Source organism: Urocitellus parryii, chromosome 2 (assembly GCF_045843805.1).
Source record: "Urocitellus parryii isolate mUroPar1 chromosome 2, mUroPar1.hap1, whole genome shotgun sequence".
In the NCBI taxonomy this organism is placed as follows: Eukaryota; Metazoa; Chordata; class Mammalia; order Rodentia; family Sciuridae; genus Urocitellus; species Urocitellus parryii.
Genome location: NC_135532.1, coordinates 185,719,887 through 185,738,346, shown reverse-complemented (window position 1 = coordinate 185,738,346; position 18,460 = coordinate 185,719,887). Strand labels below are relative to the sequence as shown.

Below are 18,460 nucleotides of genomic sequence, written 5' to 3'. Positions count from 1 at the left end.
ATATGGACAAAGACTAAAAGGTAGGTGGAACTTAGATTATGAAGGACTTTAAATATCATGCTGAGGACATTTGAAATGCATCTGAGGAAAGTTAAAGAGGTTTCTGAGCAGAAAAGTTATCGGAAAGAGATACTTTAAGCTAATTTGGCCACTATGTACAGAATGGAGTGAGCAGACCCCACACCAGTTACTGTAAAATTTCCTATGTGATCAGACTCATATCTACCGTTCTAGCCTGGTACAAGTGTCCCTCCAGTCACAATGGCTGCCTTGTTCTTCACACGTGGCAATCTTATTCCTTTTTTGAGCCTTTACACTTTACTGTGCTCTCTGAAATATTCTTCCCCCAGATCTCATAGCTGCTTTCTCATTATTAACTCAGATGGAAGAGGTCTTCTCTGGTCACCCAGAATCCTCTTTCTCCTGTCACTATCCCATCACTTCGTTTTATCTTCTTCTTAGCATTTGTAAGAACTAAGTTAATAAGCCTGTGAGCTTCCAGTGGCGTGAAGGTCCTAAGGACAGACTTGTCTGTCTTGCTACTGCCTTCACGTGTAGCATACCTTGCAGTGTAATGGGTACTCGATATTTATTTAATGAATTAAAAACTAAGGGATGAGGGCATCTGTTAGGAACCGACCTTGCATCTAGGCATTGAGATTAGAAGGATAAACCAGAACTTGATCTTGTCCTGTCCTCAAGGAGCTCAGTTAAGTAAACCTCAATGACAGCAGCTGTGCTTCTAGCAGATCCTAAAGGGCTTGTTGAGGCCACTCTCCTCCAGATATCCACAGTCTGATCTTCAGATTCACCCTCCTCCCCCAGACCGTCTCTGGGGACCAAAGCGACTCCTGCATTCCACCCCTCCAGGGATACAGGAAAGCCACCAATCCCCTTTGGGTCTAGAATAAGGACCTTGAAAGGTCCGGGAACAGAGTCATCCAGCAAAGACCTCCCCTTCCATCTGTGAGGGCCTGGGACCCGAGCGCCAGAGGCAAGCGCCGCCGCCCGAAGGGTGGGCGGGGAGTCGGCAGGCCAGGCCCAGGCCCGGCCATCAGCGGCGAGGCCAGCGCGGCTCCGCGGCGGCCAGAGGCGGGGCCGCGCCGGGGCGGGGCCCGGGCCGGGGGAGGGGAGCGGGCCCGGCCGCAGCCCAGAGCCGGGAGGGCCACGGCCACCGGAAGAATTGCTGTGGCCAGCCGAGCCGGGAGAGTGGGGAGCGGAAGCAGCGGCGGCAGGCGGCGCTGGGACCCGGGAGAGGCCGGAGAACAAGGGAGCTGGCGCCGCGGCCGGCCGCCGAGCGGGGCTGAGCCGCTGGGCCGCGCCGAGCGCCGCCGCCGCCCGAGAGGCCCGGCCCGGCCGCCCTAGCAGGCCGCGCGCGGGCCACCCGGCCCGAGGCCGGAGCCATGGGCGAAACCAAGATCATCTACCACCTGGACGGGCAGGAGACGCCGTACCTGGTGAAGCTGCCCCTGCCCGCCGAGCGCGTCACCTTGGCGGACTTTAAGGGCGTTCTGCAGCGACCCAGCTACAAGTTCTTCTTCAAGTCTATGGACGATGATTTCGGGTGAGGACGGCCCCGGCCTGGCCTCCGGGGAGCCCCGGCGCTCGGCTTCCAGGGGCCGACGCGGCCAGTTTGGACTTCCCTGGCCATGTTGACTTCTATCCCCACTCGCTGCAAAGAGGCGACTCGATCCATTGGAGCTCCTCTCTGCTTTTGGGGGGTTGGAGTTCCAGTCCTTTTAGAGACTCCTAATTCTCCTCTCGGGTGTCGGGAGCGTCGTCCGAGGCCCCCAAAGCAATTTAGTTCCTGCCAGTCAAGCCCCTCACCTCCCTAGAGGCCAGTGGCCCACATAGACAGACACACCCCCCCCTCCACCCAGTTCCAGAGTCTTCAACCCTCCTCCTTCCAGGGAGCCTCCTTTTTAACATAGTTTTGGGGCATTTGGCTCCGGCTTGCCTTCCCTATCTTTTCAGCTCCACAACCCAGAGCCATATTTGGTCCCGCATCCAAGGGCTATGCTGTGGGAACTGGGGAAAAGGGGAGTTGAGGGTGCTCCGCCAGGCTGGAAGCTAGGGCCTGCAGACCTTATGTTTATTTACCGCCCATGTGGGCTGATGGGGATCATGTGGGCTGAGCAGAGTGCCTGCCCCTGAGAAACAGACCTCACTAATCCAGGTGGTGATCTTCCTTCCCAATTTTTCCTCCAGATGGTGGCTCAGGGAGAGACATTGGAAAGGGCCTTAGAGCCTGGGTGGAAACGCCAGGAATTGCCTCTTGGCATTCTCCATGTTCCCCTCGCTGGTGCGGGTCTTCCCCTCTGCCCAGCTACAGGGCTTTGGACAGGCAGAGTTTGGAAGCAGCCACTGCCCCTTTAAGAGGGGTTGGAATGTTGCAGCCGGAAGGTTCTGTAGCAGCTGGCCTGGGAGGGGGAGCCTGGCTGATCCCCCCCCCTCCAACTCCCAGGGGACTGGGGGAGGGGGAGGCCCCCACACTAGCCTGCCCTGCACTAACTGGGCGCTGGGCCTGGAGGCCACTGGGAAGGCCTCCCTGGTCCACCAGGCCTGAAGGCTGTCTCTCCAGGCCTAGCTGCTCTTTGCAGCTGAGGCCTCAGAGCTGAGTCAGGGGAGATATTCTTCTCCCCAGTGTTCTTCAGCATGGCTCTTCTCCCCAGACCCAGGCCCTCCTGGCATCAGGGAGTAAAGCACCTTCTGTCTGCTGCCTGGCATGTTTTTTGTCCCCTTCTCTCCTGGAACTCAGAATTGGATGAACCCATGAAATCGTGTGTGTGAAAGTGCTTTGTACAGTGGGGAGTATACTAGGTAGTTTCTTTCTATTCTTGGTTCTGTTGTTCTTCCTCCCCTGGAGTGTGGTGATGATTGTCTGGTTTCAGTCTGAGGCAGACATGCCTGATTGGAAGACTGTAAAGAAAATCAGTCAGGAAGCTTTGGAGATCAGGAGGTGGGTACTTCAGCTTGGCAGGCAGAAAAAAATAGGGTCCGAAAGGACTGATGCTGCCTTGGGGTATAGGATGGGAGAAAGTCATTCAGAGCCCTCTATGCTGGGACCAAATGCCTTGAAGAAAATTGAAATAGGTCTGTATCAACATCCCCCATCTTGCCCCTGCCTTCTAAGCAGACCATTCTGTGCTGCCTCCCACTCTCCCATGGCTTCTGTTAAGCCAGACCTAGCTGCAGTTATTAGAGGGCACTCATTACATCCTCTTACAGTTTATTTAATATTGTTCTTCAAATTTACTGTTAACCCTCTCTTTTTTTTCCTAAGCTTGACCCACTAATAATACAAAATCAACCACAGATCTCATTTTCTGTTTATATTTCTTTCTAAATTTTGTTATAAGTAAACATTGATCTAAGCAATATTTATCATGTACCCCCTGAAGTTATCTTGCATACATCAATGGTACTTGAAGGATATTAGAGTTGACTATTTTAACAGGATTGAGAATAATGCTAAAAATAAAGTGGAGAAACTGGGCATTGTTGTGCATGCCTCTAATCCCACCAACTGGGGAGGCTGAGGCAGGAGGATTGCAAGTTGGAGGCCATCCTGAGTTAGCAAGACCTTATCTCAAAATAAAAAAGAAAATGAACTGGACATGTAGCTCAGTGGTAGAAAAATAGGACATTGATGGATTAAACGATTTTAGCCCCAGAAGGGTAAATGAGTAGGAGACCTGGTAGGGCTATCTGGTCACAGAAAACTAGCCAAGGAGTGTATATACAGTGTGTTTATTTTACAAACTTTTAAAAATGGTGCTTACACTGTGCCAGACACTGATCTAAATGCTTTGCAAATCTTTTTTTTTTTTTTTTAAAGAGAGAGTGAGAGAGGGAGAGAGAGAATTTTTAATATTTATTTCTTAGTTCTCGGCGGACACAACATCTTTGTTGGTATGTGGTGCTGAGGATCGAACCCCGGGCCGCACGCATGCCAGGCGAGCGCGCTACAGCTTGAGCCACATCCCCAGCCCTTTGCAAATCTTTACTCACAGAATCTTCATGATAGCCCTATGAAATAGTGATACAAACCCCTATGAAATAGGTGGTACAAGTGAGGAAATTAGAGCACAGAATGCTTAAGTAACTTGCCCAAGGTCACACAGCTAGTAAGTGACAGAGCTTTACTGACATCAGTAATCTGGCTCCAAAGTTTAAAACCTTAGTCACACAGGTTTTTTGTAGGTATGATTGTTATCACCATTTTACAGATGCTCCTTTTCTGGGAGATGGTGGATTTGGCAAACTAGGGAGGTGGATAGGGCTTCCACTTATTGAGCCCACACTAGGGACCTCTGCTGACAGGAGGGAAAGAACATTAGAAGAGAAAGACTGCTGTCCCACCAACAGTCTCTCTTCTCTAGGCTTACCCTCTGAGGTTAGGATGTGAGATCTGAGGACCCCTCCAAGTCCCATCTGACCTCCACAAGTGTTTGTCAAACCTAGGGTAGGCCCAGCACTCTTATGTGGAGTAATGGAAGAAGGATAAACATTTTCAGCACTAAGGAGATGGTAGATAAATAATGGGGTCCCCGCTGCTAATCTGACCTTGAGCTGTGGGAGGGGGTACCATAGTAAGTTAGGAAACTGTGTTGCTTCCTCTCCATATCACCACTGCTCTGTCTCAGGACCTTCTGCCTGGGACACTCTTCCCCTGTCTTCTCTAGGTTCAAATCCCTCATCCTTACATCTCTACCCAGTTCCTAGCCATCTCTGACACCTAAGTAACACTCAGCAGATGTCTATCCAGTAGACACACCTGTTGCTTTGAGGCTCTAACTTCTCCCCTCTTGCAATATGCTTACCAAATCTACCCACTGGATTGTAACCTCTCAGAGTCCTTAGTCCAGGCCTGGTGCTTCATACAGTCCTGTAGTATCACGGGACCTAAAGCCCACTGGGCTCTTAATAAAGCTTGAGTGTGCGTGTGATACTAGGATGGAACCCAGGGGTGCTATACCACTTAGCAACATCCCCTTTTTAATTTTTTTTTTTTTTATTTTGAGACAGGGACTTGCTAAGTTGCCGATCCTGGGCCTGCACTTGTGATTCTCCTGCCTCAGCCTTCTGAGTAGCTGGGGTTACAGGCATGCACCACTGCACCTGGCTCAGCAAAAGCTTTTTATTTGGATGAACGATGAATGATGAGAAGATTTGTTTGGTCCCTGCTTTTAAAAACTTACATCTAGTTAGAAAGAGAGTGTGAATCTCACCAAAAGTTGGTAGAGTTAGTAACTAGTTTTATTATATGCCTGACCATGCATTTAAGAATCCCACTTACTAGTACAAGTCAAAGCCTTGGAAAAGTTAGGGTGGGAGGGCTAATAATGGGAGGAAATTTGAATGTATATTTGTCTGACTCCATGGGGGAATGGGAGACAGGTGTTAAAGAACGAGACTGTGGGGCGCGGGTACATGAGTGCTATGGAACCCTGAGCCATTCAGCTCTATGATAGAAGAGTACAGGCTGTCTGAGGTCCCTCAAGGCTGCTGAGGATCAGCTGATCATTGTGAGTCAGCAGAGCCTTGGCGACCTGTCGGTGACCCCCAGAAAGAGAGGAAACATCTGTAGTGTGGAGCAGCGTGGTGGGGCCTGCTAGGGGAGGTCGGGGAGACTCAGCAGCAGTTTCCCACACAGGGAGACCCTCTCCAAAGTAGGACATACAGTCCATGCACATGCACCTCCTTTTCCTTTCAGCTTTGGCTCTCATGTGAGTCTGCTTGAGGTATCCTCTGGCCAGACCTCTCTGTCACTTCTTTCCAGCCTATTTTGTCTCTAGGCTCTCTGCCATCATGAACCCGAGGATAATGATTTGGGCTGTTTTTTTAGGGTCACTGTGGGGTTGGAAATGGTGGGGAGCCAGAGCTAGATGGGAGGGAAGAGGGCAGGCTTGGCCTGGGAACTTGGCTTTGAGTCCAAGAATGTAAGCATCCTAAGGAGCCAAGCATGTTCCTGACTCTAGGCAGAAGCTGCTCTAAGAATGAGGGAGGAGTGGTCTTCCCAGCCTCCTCCCTCGCTGTCATCCCTCTCTGCTCAAATGTACCATGTGTTTGACAGTCTTGACAGTCCTCAAACTTTTCCATTCTCTTCCCTGCCCCAAACCTAGCCAGTGTTTGACTTCTTACCTCACCACGTTCCTCAAACCAAACTACAAGCCATGACCACATCCCATACCCTGCATGCCCCATTTCAGTGTCCTCTCACCACCTACCTCCTCATAAACCCATGCTACCTTTATCATTGCACAGGAAAGAATACAGTGGGAAGAGTGTAGGTTTAGTATTAAATGAGCCTGTGATTGAATTCCAGCTCTAACATCCATGAGCTTCATGACCCTGGATAAGACACTGAATGTCTGTCAGTTTCCTTATTCATGAAATATGGATCATATTGTCTACATATGAGACTGATGTGAAAATTATATGTTCTAAATATAGAGATAGAAGCTGGTATAATAGGTAAGAATAGAGACTTTAGAGTCAGGCTGACCAAGGTTCAAATGTGAGCTTTTAGTGTACTAGTAGTGTAAGTTTAGGTGAATTACTGAACATATTGAACCTGGTTTCCCATCTGCCCCAACCTCATAGCATTGCAGTATTAGATGAAATGATATAAGTAAAGCACCTAGCAAAATGCTCAGCCTATTATGCTTGCTTAATAAATGAGAGCAGTTGTTACTATTAGTTATCTTGATGGTATATGGAAGATGTTTAGTAAACACCTTCTCCCCTTATTTCTTAATTTCCTAATCTCCTTGTCCATACCTCCCAGAACAATGTCAGGATTCCAAGTTGTAAAGGGAAGATCAGTAATAATTATATCCTTTTTGTTTGTTTAATTTAATTTTATATTTTTTTATTTGGTTGTAGTGATCACAACACCTTTACTTTATTTATGTATATTTTTTAATGTGTTGATGGGGATCCAAGCCAGTGCCTCATGCATATTTGGCATCACACATATTTGGCAAGTGCACTATCACTGTGCGCACTACCACCTGTGGTGCTGGGGATTGAACCCAGGGCCTTGTGCATGCAAGGCAAGCACTCTACCAGCGAGCCATATCCCCAGCCCCCAATTATGTCCTTTTTTAAAAAATATTTTTTTAGTTGAAGATGGACACAATACCTATATTTATTTATTTTTATGTGGTGCTGAGGAGTGAACCCAGGGCCTCACACATACTAGGCAAGCTCTACCACTGAGCCACAACACCAGCACAATAATTGTGTCCTTTTTCCCAATTTGGGACTCTGAGGAAAAGAGAAAGTCCAGCCCAGGGAAGCCACATGGAGGTTGGGTAAAACACTTTGGGGGTTATAGGAAATGGCATGATCTCTAATGACTTAGAGGATGCCCCAGAAAGATAGCTGGCCCAAACAGAGCTGGTGTCTTCCTGGTGGTGCTAAAGAGATGTCCCTGGGTCACCTCCCTTATTCCCATTTGAACAGTCTTATGCTGGTAGTTTAAATCACGGTTTAGGATGGAGTACAACTGGGATTGCGAGGACCTTCCATGTACATGCCAGAAAGTTCTCTCTTACATCCCTCTTTCCCTACAGAGTTGTGAAGGAGGAGATCTCAGATGACAATGCTAAGCTACCCTGCTTCAATGGCCGCGTGGTGTCCTGGGTAAGGAGGCCTCAGTCTCTATCTGCTTGCATGCCTGTGAGGGAGGGAAGGCATCACTGAGATCGTAGCTGGGAGTTTTATGCTTCAGTATCTGAATTTTCCTTTAGTTTTCTAACTGAACTATTTCTCACCCCAGCTTTCTCAACTTTAATGAAAAGTGGGAGTGGTGGGAAGGGATGAAGGGAAGAAACAGAAACACATGTGGAGATAAAAATATCTCCTATGCTAGTAAGATACCTGCTGTTACCTGGCGACCGCTGCCTGGGACCACCGACCCTTTTCTCCATCCCCCACTCTGCTTGAGCAACCCATGCCTCCAAGAGCCCCCTCAACTTGGTTCTGGGGCCATTCCTCACCTCAGTTGCCCTTGCATAGTCCTGTCTCTTCTCCCTGCTTCATTCTCCCAGGCCTTCATGCCCTGCCGGAAGCCAATTCCCCATCCCCATCTCCCTGGTGCCCCCTGTCACATAGATCTCACTCAATGTCTCCCCATCAGCTGGTATCAGCTGAGGGCTCACACCCAGAGCCAGCCCCCTTCTGTGCTGATAACCCATCAGAGCTGCCACCACCTATGGAGCGCACAGGAGGAATCGGGGACTCCCGACCCCCATCCTTCCAGTGAGTATGAGCCGAGAGTGGGGAGGGCCCATGGGAGAGGACTGCATCAGCTCAGCCCAGGGCTGGGGGAGGGAACCCCCAGCCTGCCCCCTCCTCTACCAAGTCCTCTCTTCCCTGCAGCCCTCATGCTGGTGGGGGCAGCCAGGAGAACCTGGACAATGACACAGAGACAGATTCCTTGGTATCTGCCCAGCGGGAGCGGCCACGTCGGAGGGATGGCCCAGAGCATGGTGTGTCTTCCCAAATAGGATTGCCTTCCCCACCCCTACTCCTTTTCCACATCTTTCCAGTCCCACCTCTCTGCCCTGTGTCCTGAGCTCTGGCTATGCCTAGCCCCAGAGTAGCCTCTGGCCTGGGCCTCTCACCTCTTTTCCCCTGAACTAAGCATAGTGTGAACGCAGCTGCCTCCATCTCCTGCAGCAACCCGGCTAAATGGAACTGCAAAGGGGGAGCGGCGGCGAGAGCCTGGTGGTTATGATAGCTCGTCCACCCTTATGAGCAGTGAGCTGGAGACCACCAGCTTCTTTGATTCAGATGAGGAGGATTCTACCAGCAGGTGGGGCTTTAGTTTCATGGGTACTGTGGGGCAGGTGACCCCAAGGAGCCCTAAACCCTGAGGATACTGGCTCCTGGGAGGGATGTGGGCTTTGTGTTGGGCACCTGGGCCCTGCAGTGCCTCTTGTAGAGCAGGGCTGGGCCAGCCTGGTGGGGAACGACTGTGGGCCCCACAGGTTCAGCAGCTCCACAGAACAGAGCAGTGCCTCACGCCTGATGAGAAGACACAAGCGGCGGCGGCGGAAGCAGAAGGTCTCACGGATTGAGCGGGTATGGGGCCTGGGATGCTCAGGATGGGTGGGAGCAGATTGTGAGCCCTTTCCAGGCAGGCTCAGCTTGTTCTTCCTCAGAACCCTTCCCTTTGGTTCAGCATCTAGAACCATAGAGGGTGAGGGGAGTAGTGCTGAGGAGGAACCAGGTAGGAACAGTGAGTTCCTGCCACCCCCACCTGCAGCTCAGGGCCTCTGTCTCTTCCAGTCCTCATCCTTCAGCAGCATCACAGACTCTACCATGTCTCTCAACATCATCACAGTTACTCTCAACATGGGTGAGTCTGGGGAAACAATACTCTTGAGCACCTACTGTATGCCAGACACTGGGCAGGCATGAGGGGTTCTGGGAGACACAAGATTTGAACTTTATCCTCAAAGAGTTCTCTTGTATAAACATTAGCTGAAACTTAACACAGATCACTTCAGTACCTCATGGTCAGAGCTATGACAGATATAAGCACAGAGAGCTGTGGAAGCAGAAATGGCACCAGGGAAGCCTTCTTGGAGCAAGTGGTTTCTGGGTTTCCTGCCCCTTGCCATCTTTAGTCATTGCATCCTTGCTCTCTAGTTTATGCCCTAGGTATTCTTTTTTTTTTCCCCCTGCTTTTGGTTGTGGTCTTGGGAAATGAACCCTGATGTATGCCAGGCAAGTGCCCTACCACTGAGCTATATCCCCGGTTTTCACTGAATTGCTGAGGCTGGTCTTGAACTTGAGATTCTCCTGCCTCAGCCTTCCAAGTAACTAGGGATTACAGGTGTGTACCGCCACACCTGGTTCCAACAGACTGTATAAAGGAGACAGCTGGATGTAGTGAAAAGAACCCAATTTGAGAACTTAGAAATTTGAGTTTGAATTCTGTCAGTTATTGGCTTAGAAAAGTCACTTAAATTCACTAAACTTCACTTGCGTGATCTGTAAAATGAGACAAAGAGTCTCTGCACCACAGCCAGCAAAGATTGAATGAAATCATGGGTAAGTGCACTATATATACAGTGCCTGATTTGGGTTTAGTACATGTCAGTTTTTGTCCCTTTCCACCCTGTTCTAATAAGGTGTTGGTAATTTGGATAGGACTCTTGCTCCTCTCAAGCTGTTAAATTACTTCCTGTAGAGAAGTATAACTTCTTGGGCATCTCCATTGTGGGCCAAAGCAATGAGCGTGGTGACGGAGGCATCTACATTGGCTCTATCATGAAAGGTGGGGCTGTGGCTGCTGATGGACGCATCGAACCAGGAGATATGCTGTTACAGGTATCATTGCCCACCCTGGGTAGTGGTGTGGATAGAGGGTTGGGAGGAGTCCCTGCCCTCTGGAGGAAGACTTCCTGACCCACAAACTCAGCTCCCCTGCCCCTCTCCCCTGCATAGTCTATTACCCAACTCCTGGTCCTCTTTCTTAGGTAAATGAGATCAACTTTGAGAACATGAGTAATGATGATGCAGTTCGGGTACTACGGGAGATTGTGCACAAACCAGGGTATGAATGGAATAGAGCACTGGGGAGGATGGGGTAGACATTTCTGGTTATCATGCAAGAGGCTTGATCTGGCCTCCACACATTCTACCCTCAATCTTTGTTTTCAGGCCCATTACCCTGACTGTAGCCAAGTGCTGGGACCCAAGTCCACGTGGTTGCTTCACATTACCCAGGAGTGAGTAGATGTGGGGGGAGCTCATTCTTAAAGCTGATATCGAGCATCTGTGATCCCTTTCCCTCATTTCTGCTGTGTTTCCCTGAACCCCCACACCTGCCTGTTGGGCCCAGAAGTGGTCAGGGTGAGCAGCCTGTGACTCCTCATCCTCCCTGCAGGTGAGCCCATCCGGCCCATTGACCCTGCGGCCTGGGTCTCTCACACTGCAGCCATGACGGGCACCTTCCCTGCCTATGGCATGAGCCCCTCCCTGAGCACAATCACCTCCACCAGCTCCTCCATCACCAGCTCCATCCCTGACACAGAGCGTGAGTGTCTAACCCTGTTCTCTGGGCAGCAGACAGAGCCAAGTGGGAGGACTGATGAGGGGCAACGTAAGCACCCAGGAGGACCAGAGAGGGGACGCCACTCATTCCAGTTACCTCACACTGCGATTTCTCCCAGTGGGCACTTTATGGATCTTCACTAAATATTGTTTGCTTCTGAACCTGCATTGAGCACCCAGAGAGCCTCAGTTTCCTCTTGTAAAATGGGACTATTAATATATACTTTACCAGGTTCCTATGGGTTCAATAAGAAGCTATAAGTGAAGCACCATTGGTATGTGGCATAAAGTAAGCATTATGGCTTACTAAATGGGTGTCATTTTTATTATTATACATGTAGGCATTGTGCTAAGTACCTTCCTTTATGTAACTGAACTCAAATATCCTTGTAAATAGATATTAAAATCCCCATTTTTATGGAAGAGAAAACTGAGTGTCCAAGAAATCAGTAATTTGTCCAGGATTGATCTGTAATTATTGTTTGGTATAGCCGGAATGCAAATTCTTATTTACCTAACTCCAAAGCCCCTTTCTGCCTCACCATTCTGCCTCCCACCCCCAGGCCTGGACGACTTCCATCTGTCCATCCACAGTGACATGGCCGCCATCGTAAAAGCCATGGCCTCCCCTGAATCAGGGTTGGAGGTCCGAGATCGCATGTGGCTCAAGATTACCATTCCTAACGCTTTTATCGGTGAGAAAGCCCCATGGAGGGATGAAGGATTGGGTGGGAAATGATCAGACAGGGCAGGCCAGGGGTGGGGGACTCAATAACTCCTTTGGGCCACTCCTTTGAGCTGGAACCAGCCCCAGCCTCATAGCTTCTATGAGACCAGCTGAACCCAAATCAGATGGGCCTCCCAATCAACTGGCAGCCTTATCCTCAGGCTCAGATGTGGTAGACTGGCTGTACCACAATGTCGAAGGCTTCACTGACCGGCGGGAGGCCCGCAAGTATGCCAGCAACCTGCTGAAAGCTGGCTTCATCCGCCACACTGTCAACAAGATCACCTTCTCTGAACAGTGCTACTACATCTTCGGAGACCTCTGCGGCAGTACGTGTTTCACTGACCTTCTTGCCCTGCCTCCTGGTTGGGAATGGGGAGTGCCCAGGGATATGGCAGCAGACTCCAGGGAACATAGATGGGGCTCAGCAGAGCTGGGGCCTGATTCAAGGCCTGAGAATTGGTGTGGTGGAAACAGTCCTATCTAATCTCTTCACCTGCCCCACCTCTCTTCTTGGGCCTGGCATGCTCTAAGTGCATGTTCTGAGCCTGACAGTGTTGGTAGTTTCTAAAAGTATTATCTCACTCTCTTGCTGGATCCTCATAATTCCCCCAGAAGCAGGGAGGATTACTATCCATGTTCTCAGATGAGGAAACAGATTTCTCAGTGGGAAATAGTCTGCCCCAGGTCTCACAACTAGTAGCATAGGTGTTAAGCCTCAGAACCAGTTTCTTCTCACTACCTGGGCTGCCCTGGGTGTGTGGTACTTCAGAAACATTTTCTCAGTGATGCTAAACAGAGTACCTGCCCTTGGTCTCTGAACCAAGGAGGATCTGGAACTGACTAGGGTAGGATCTGCCTCAGACCCCTGACGGCAGGCTGTGCTATAAGATGAAGCTGGAGAAGCTGTCAAGACCAGGTGGCAGAGGATTCTGTAAGCCATACCAAGGAGTTTTGACTTGATCCTGAGAGGGCACAAAAACAGTGCAAGTTCTTAAGTAGTAGAGGTCTACAAGGAACCTCCTTTCTCTTTAGCCTGTGGATAATCCTTAGGGTAAGGAGTTCTTAGAACAGTATAGCACTGCTCAGGGCTGGGAGCTGAGGTTCCACCTCAGCAGCAACCTCTGCCCAATAGTGCCAATAGGTATCTAAAGCTAACTCTTAAAATGCTTCAAGTTAGGGCTGTAGTTGTAGCTCAGTGGTAGAACACTTGACTAGTATGTGTGAGGCACTGGGTTTGATCCTCAGCACCACATAAAAATAAATAAAAATACTGTGTCCATCTACAGCTTAAAAAAAAAATGCTTCAGGTTAGGTTCTAGGCACTAGAATGTTAGAATGACTGATCCTTCAGAACACAGTCTGTGGGAGGAGAGTAGGATCCCTAGCCCTTAGCAATTCAAGTATGGCCCCATGGAGTAGTGATAGATGCATAAGATTTTGGAATTTGGCAGTTCTATGTTCAAATCCTAGCTTCATCCTTACTGTGTGAGGTAAGAGTAAGTGATCTAGCCTCTTAGAGATTCTGTAAGATTCTGTAAGATGGAGCTCTCATAGGAATTTTTTTTTTTTTTTTTTTTTTTTGGAGAATAAGATATATGCTCTTAGTGTAGTGTATGGCTCGTGGTAAATAGTCTATAAAAGTTGTCCATGTTTATATATTTAATTGATTCCAAAATGCACTCTTTTTTTCATATTTCAATATCTGAAATTGGGATACGTCTTGTAATCAATAGCTTCTTAGATTCATTGGAATGTGGTTATTATTTTCATCATTAGCAGAACTAATCCCTGACCTTCAACCTCTAGGGACACCTAAAGCTTCCAAGGCAGCTATGGCCTTTGCTCAAAACATTGTTTCTTCCCTGAGCCTACCTGGATCTTCCACCCAGGGCCCCAGGCCACCCAAGGCCCAACTCAGGGTGATGCTGATAGAAGAGCCTTTTCCTTCTCATTTGGCCAAAGCTGAGAGTGTAGCAGTGTGGGGGCCTCAGTTTCTCCCCAAGAGCACACAATTACTTCCCAGGACAATAGCATGCAGGATAAAGTCATCACCAGCTCTTTGGAAGTGAGCAAAGAAAAATTACTGTTTCCCTCTACCCTGCCTCATACTGCTGCTGTCCATTTGACGGATTGATAGCTTGGCTGGCAGGTTCTACAGGCCACCTCAGAGCCCCTCTTCCAGATTTTTCCTTGCAAGGCTGGGCTGACTCACCTGAGGGCTTGGAGGAAGAGCTCATTTGTATGAGCTGTAGGACTTATAGAGGTGGTGTGTGAGCAAGGGGTATCCCATTATGCTCACTTTAAGATAGTTCTAGCATTGACACAGGCAGCCTGGCTCTTAAGGAACACACAGTTTCTCCCAGGAAGCCAGTCATGAAATAAGTGATGATAGAATGAGTTGGTGCCAGGCCAGAGGTACCCATGTTGTTCTGTCTGGCCCTTCCCACTTTATGTCCAGCCACACCCAAGCAGTACCAGGAAAATGTGATAAAGGCAAGAGTCTTCTATAAGGGGCCTCTAAAAGGCCCCATGTTCTGGGCTTCATATATATATATATGAAGCCCATCTATATATATATATATATATATATATATATATATATATATATATATATATATATATATATATACAGGGTAAAATTTCACTACCATTTCCCCAAACTGCTCCCTGTTTCTAACTAATGACCTCATCTGGAGAGGTAAAGAGAAAGCAAGCAACTCTTAGTTTCTGTTCTACCTATAGTTTAGGTTGACCTCAGGCTGCTCTTTTAACTTCTCTGGATTTGACTTTCCTTATCTGGAAAAGTGAAGAATTCCTGTATGGGTCGTGGCAGTCTTTGAGGGAGATGGAGTGCTGTGTGGTATGCTTAATGAAGCATAGGTGTGCATTACCTACAGAATGTCTTCCACATTCCCTGACCCAGGACCCTCTAAGTGAACAAAAGAGAAAAAGGCTGAATAGCAGTCTTATCCCTTCTTTCAGTCCACTGACAAGGAAGGAGAGAACACTACAAATTTAGAAGGGTCCTCCCAGATTCTGGGAGTTGGATATTGGGATTGACCCAGAATCTTAAATGATGACTTGGGTTTCCTGAGGAGGGTCTCCGGGGCTGTTGAGGTAATGGCCAGGAGTTGTGCAGAAAGGGTGAGCTCTCTGGCTTGTGCCATACCTACTCCCATTCTGACCAGAAACTACCAGTGTTGTCTACCACCTGACCTAGGCCAGGAACCCCTCTCCTGATCAAGGAGTCCAGGGGACAGGGAATAGACTCAGCTTACCCAGCCTTTCCTCCACAGACATGGCCAACCTGTCCCTCCACGACCACGACGGTTCCAGCGGTGCCTCTGACCAAGATACGCTGGCCCCTTTGCCACACCCGGGGGCTGCCCCTTGGCCTATGGCTTTCCCTTACCAGTACCCACCACCCCCACACCCCTACAACCCCCACCCAGGCTTCCCGGAGCTAGGCTACAGCTATGGTGGGGGCAGCGCCAGCAGTCAACACAGTGAAGGTAATTACGGCGGAGGGAACCATGGAGGGAACTACAGGTGAGTCCAGGGTGTCAGCTCTGAGTGCTCCCCACCCCGGCCCTGCTTATCCTCCACAGGCAGTCGGAGCAGTGGCTCAAACCGTAGTGGCAGCGATCGTCGGAAGGAGAAGGACCCAAAGGCTGGAGACTCCAAGTCCGGCGGCAGCGGCAGTGAGTCGGACCACACGACACGCAGCAGCCTGCGGGGGCCACGAGAGCGGGCACCCAGTGAGCGCTCAGGGCCCGCGGCCAGCGAGCATAGCCACCGCAGCCACCATTCACTGGCCAGCAGCCTGCGCAGCCACCACACGCACCCAAGCTATGGCCCTCCAGGAGTGCCCCCTCTCTACGGCCCCCCAATGCTGATGATGCCCCCGCCGCCTGCAGCCATGGGGCCCCCAGGAGCCCCTCCCGGCCGCGACCTGGCCTCGGTGCCCCCAGAACTGACCGCCAGCAGACAGTCCTTCCGCATGGCCATGGGAAACCCCAGTGAGTTCTTTGTGGATGTGATGTGAGCAGGGCCTCTCCCCCACTGCCATCCCACCCCGCACCCCGTCCCTCTCTCCAACTGTCCGTCCGTCTTTTTTACTTTGTCTGGTACCTGAAAGGGAAATAAATGCAACTAAATCCAGGCGCGCTAGCTAACTGCTCGCTGGGCGCAGCCAGGGCAGGGTGTATCTACCAGTCAGCTCTGCATTCCCTAACCCGGCTCTGGCCTAGCTTGTTCCCTCTGCTCACTAACCTTAGGGGGACTTCCCAGGATCCTTCATGTCCCCGAGTCCTCACTTGCTGGTGCTTACTTCCCTCTGCCCCATCCTCACACACTTTAAGAGCTGACCCCAGTGGTGTCCTTGGGGGGTACCCCCTTCTCCCTTTGTTCCCCTTCATTCATTCAGCTACACCATCCTGGTATTAAGTCCACCCTCTCAAGCATGTGTGCAAATCTCTTGATTTTGCCCCACAGTACTGACACCAAAAAAGTCACTTCATCTGCCCTACCTAACTCTCCCCTGCCTGCTGCCTCAGTCCTGCACCGGAGCTATAGTCACCCTTCAGTAGCTATTCATGCTGTTTACCCCTGCCTGTACCTATTCCTGATCAGAAGCCAGAAGGCCCCCTCAGGTGCTGGAGCAGCTAGTGGCTTCCAGAGAGCATCTCTGCTGGATCCCTTGCTCCTATGCCTGACCTGTGTGCTGGTTCCATCAGACCCTAACCCTACTAACTGGCAGGCTCATCTCATCTCCCGGCTGAAACATTTCTTTTCTTTCTTTTTTCTTCCCCCAATTTTCCCTTGGCCTGGAGCAGCCAAGAATTTCGGGCTGTTTGACTTTCTGTGAACCCCCCAGCAAGGGGAGGCCCAGCCTCCGAGGAGACCAGGAACCCTGCTTCAGGAGCCCCTCGGGGCTTCCCAAGGATGTCCAGCCCCTACACCCACACTTCAGTATTTCTAGGCTTCTGGGAAGGGCCTCAGCCTTACCCATGCACAAGGACCCTGTTCTCTTTTCCATAGAATATTCTTCCCCTCTATATCTCTCCCCTACCCACCCTCTCTCTCTCACTCACACACACACAAACACACACACATATACAAATACACACAGGTGCCTATGCAAGTTCACTTAAGCCTCAGGGCTGGACCCTGCCCAGAGGGCTGGACCCTCTCTCCAAGTCCTTTCCTAGATAGTGGGGCTGGTCCCCTGACTTTCCTCTCCCCTTACTCATAGCCCTCAAGCCACATATCCCCAACATTTTCCTACCTGGATAAGCCTATAAGCTGAGTCTCAGGCTGGGCTCAACAGAGAACTCTCCAGGTAACTGACAGGCCATCTCACACATACCCCAACACACACACACACACACACACACACACACACACTTCCCAGTTTGCATACACCGTGACACTCCAGAACAAGGACAGGAACCCATAGGCCAGTTGGGAGTTGGGCAAGAGGGCTTCCAGGACTTTCAAACAGAGTTCCAGTTTTTGTTTTTTTTTTTTTTAACCTTATTCTCCACTTTAAACAAATCACAACTTTCACTTCTAGCCTGTGCTTTAAATTCTCCTGACTTGCCCAGGCTCCCATATTTTTAGGGACAGGGTGTCAAGAGTAATATGAAATCCTTAGCCCAGGTTTTAGGGCAAACCAAAGTAGGGGCATTTTGACATTCTTTCATACAACAAATACTTCTGGGGTTTTAGTGAACAAAGTGCTGTGTTGGACACGTGACTCAATCTTGCTTGCCTTCTGGAAGCTTCGAGTTTACTCCCAACCAGGCTGTGGCTTCTTCTAGCCACCACTACAGGGCCATCTCCTGTACTCCTCTAACTCTGCCTCGTCTTGCTTTGTTGAGAACACCTCTACTATACTATACCTTCAGTGTCAATTCTTACATTGTTCCTTCTTTGGTCCACTTCTCTTTCTTCTGTATTTTTTCCCAAAATGGTCTCATCAATCCTGATGTCCTCAATTGCTGCTGATATGCTGGTGATTCCCAAAAATATAACCCCAAATTCCCTCAATCTTCAGATCTGTATTTTTATTAACCACTGAACATCACCACGGACATGTCTATATGGACTCAAGTCATGTCCCCAACCAAGTGTGTTCCTTTTGAATTCCAGTCCTAGTGACTATCACAATCTACACAGGCACACCAGTCAGAAACATTTACAGGCTTAAATTCTTTCTTGTATCTTACCAGTCAGCATATCACATCTTTTCCACTCCAACAATCTTTCTTGAATTTGGCCCTTTCTTTCCCCTTTACCTCTAATTTACCAGAGCCTGGGATTTGGAGTGTTCTGGGTTTGAATTCCAGCTCTATTTCCTTTTGGTTGCGTGATAGGAGAGTTATTTAACCTCTCTGAGCCTCAGTTCTCTCGTATGTAAAATGATGATAATAATACCTACCTCACAGGGTTGTTGTGAGGATTTAAATTAGATATTGTACGAAAAGTGCCTAGCACAGTGCCTGGCACATGATAGAGTAGGTGCTCAATAAATGGTAACCATTATTATTATTATTATTATCATGATCATTATTATTTACTCAAAATTGGCAGGTATTTACAGTATATTTGGAAGATAAAATTCTGGCAGAGGTAGAAGTGAAGCATTGAATGCTG

General features: G+C 49.4%; 1 protein-coding gene across 1 annotated transcript; it reads left to right on the top strand.

Moving 5' to 3' along the window:
• The first annotated feature begins 1,335 nt into the window (after positions 1–1,335).
• On the top strand, positions 1,336–18,358 carry Dvl3 (dishevelled segment polarity protein 3). Its single transcript, XM_026389318.2, has 16 exons — positions 1,336–1,564; positions 7,581–7,650; positions 8,147–8,268; positions 8,389–8,498; positions 8,689–8,824; positions 9,000–9,093; positions 9,301–9,370; positions 10,208–10,347; positions 10,497–10,573; positions 10,681–10,748; positions 10,907–11,056; positions 11,637–11,768; positions 11,962–12,129; positions 15,100–15,315; positions 15,412–15,822; positions 16,639–18,358. Exons 1-16 carry the CDS (start codon positions 1,404–1,406, stop codon positions 16,668–16,670), a joined length of 2,157 nt encoding a protein of 718 aa, XP_026245103.1. The 5' UTR covers positions 1,336–1,403; the 3' UTR covers positions 16,671–18,358.
• Positions 18,359–18,460: the final 102 nt, after the last annotated feature.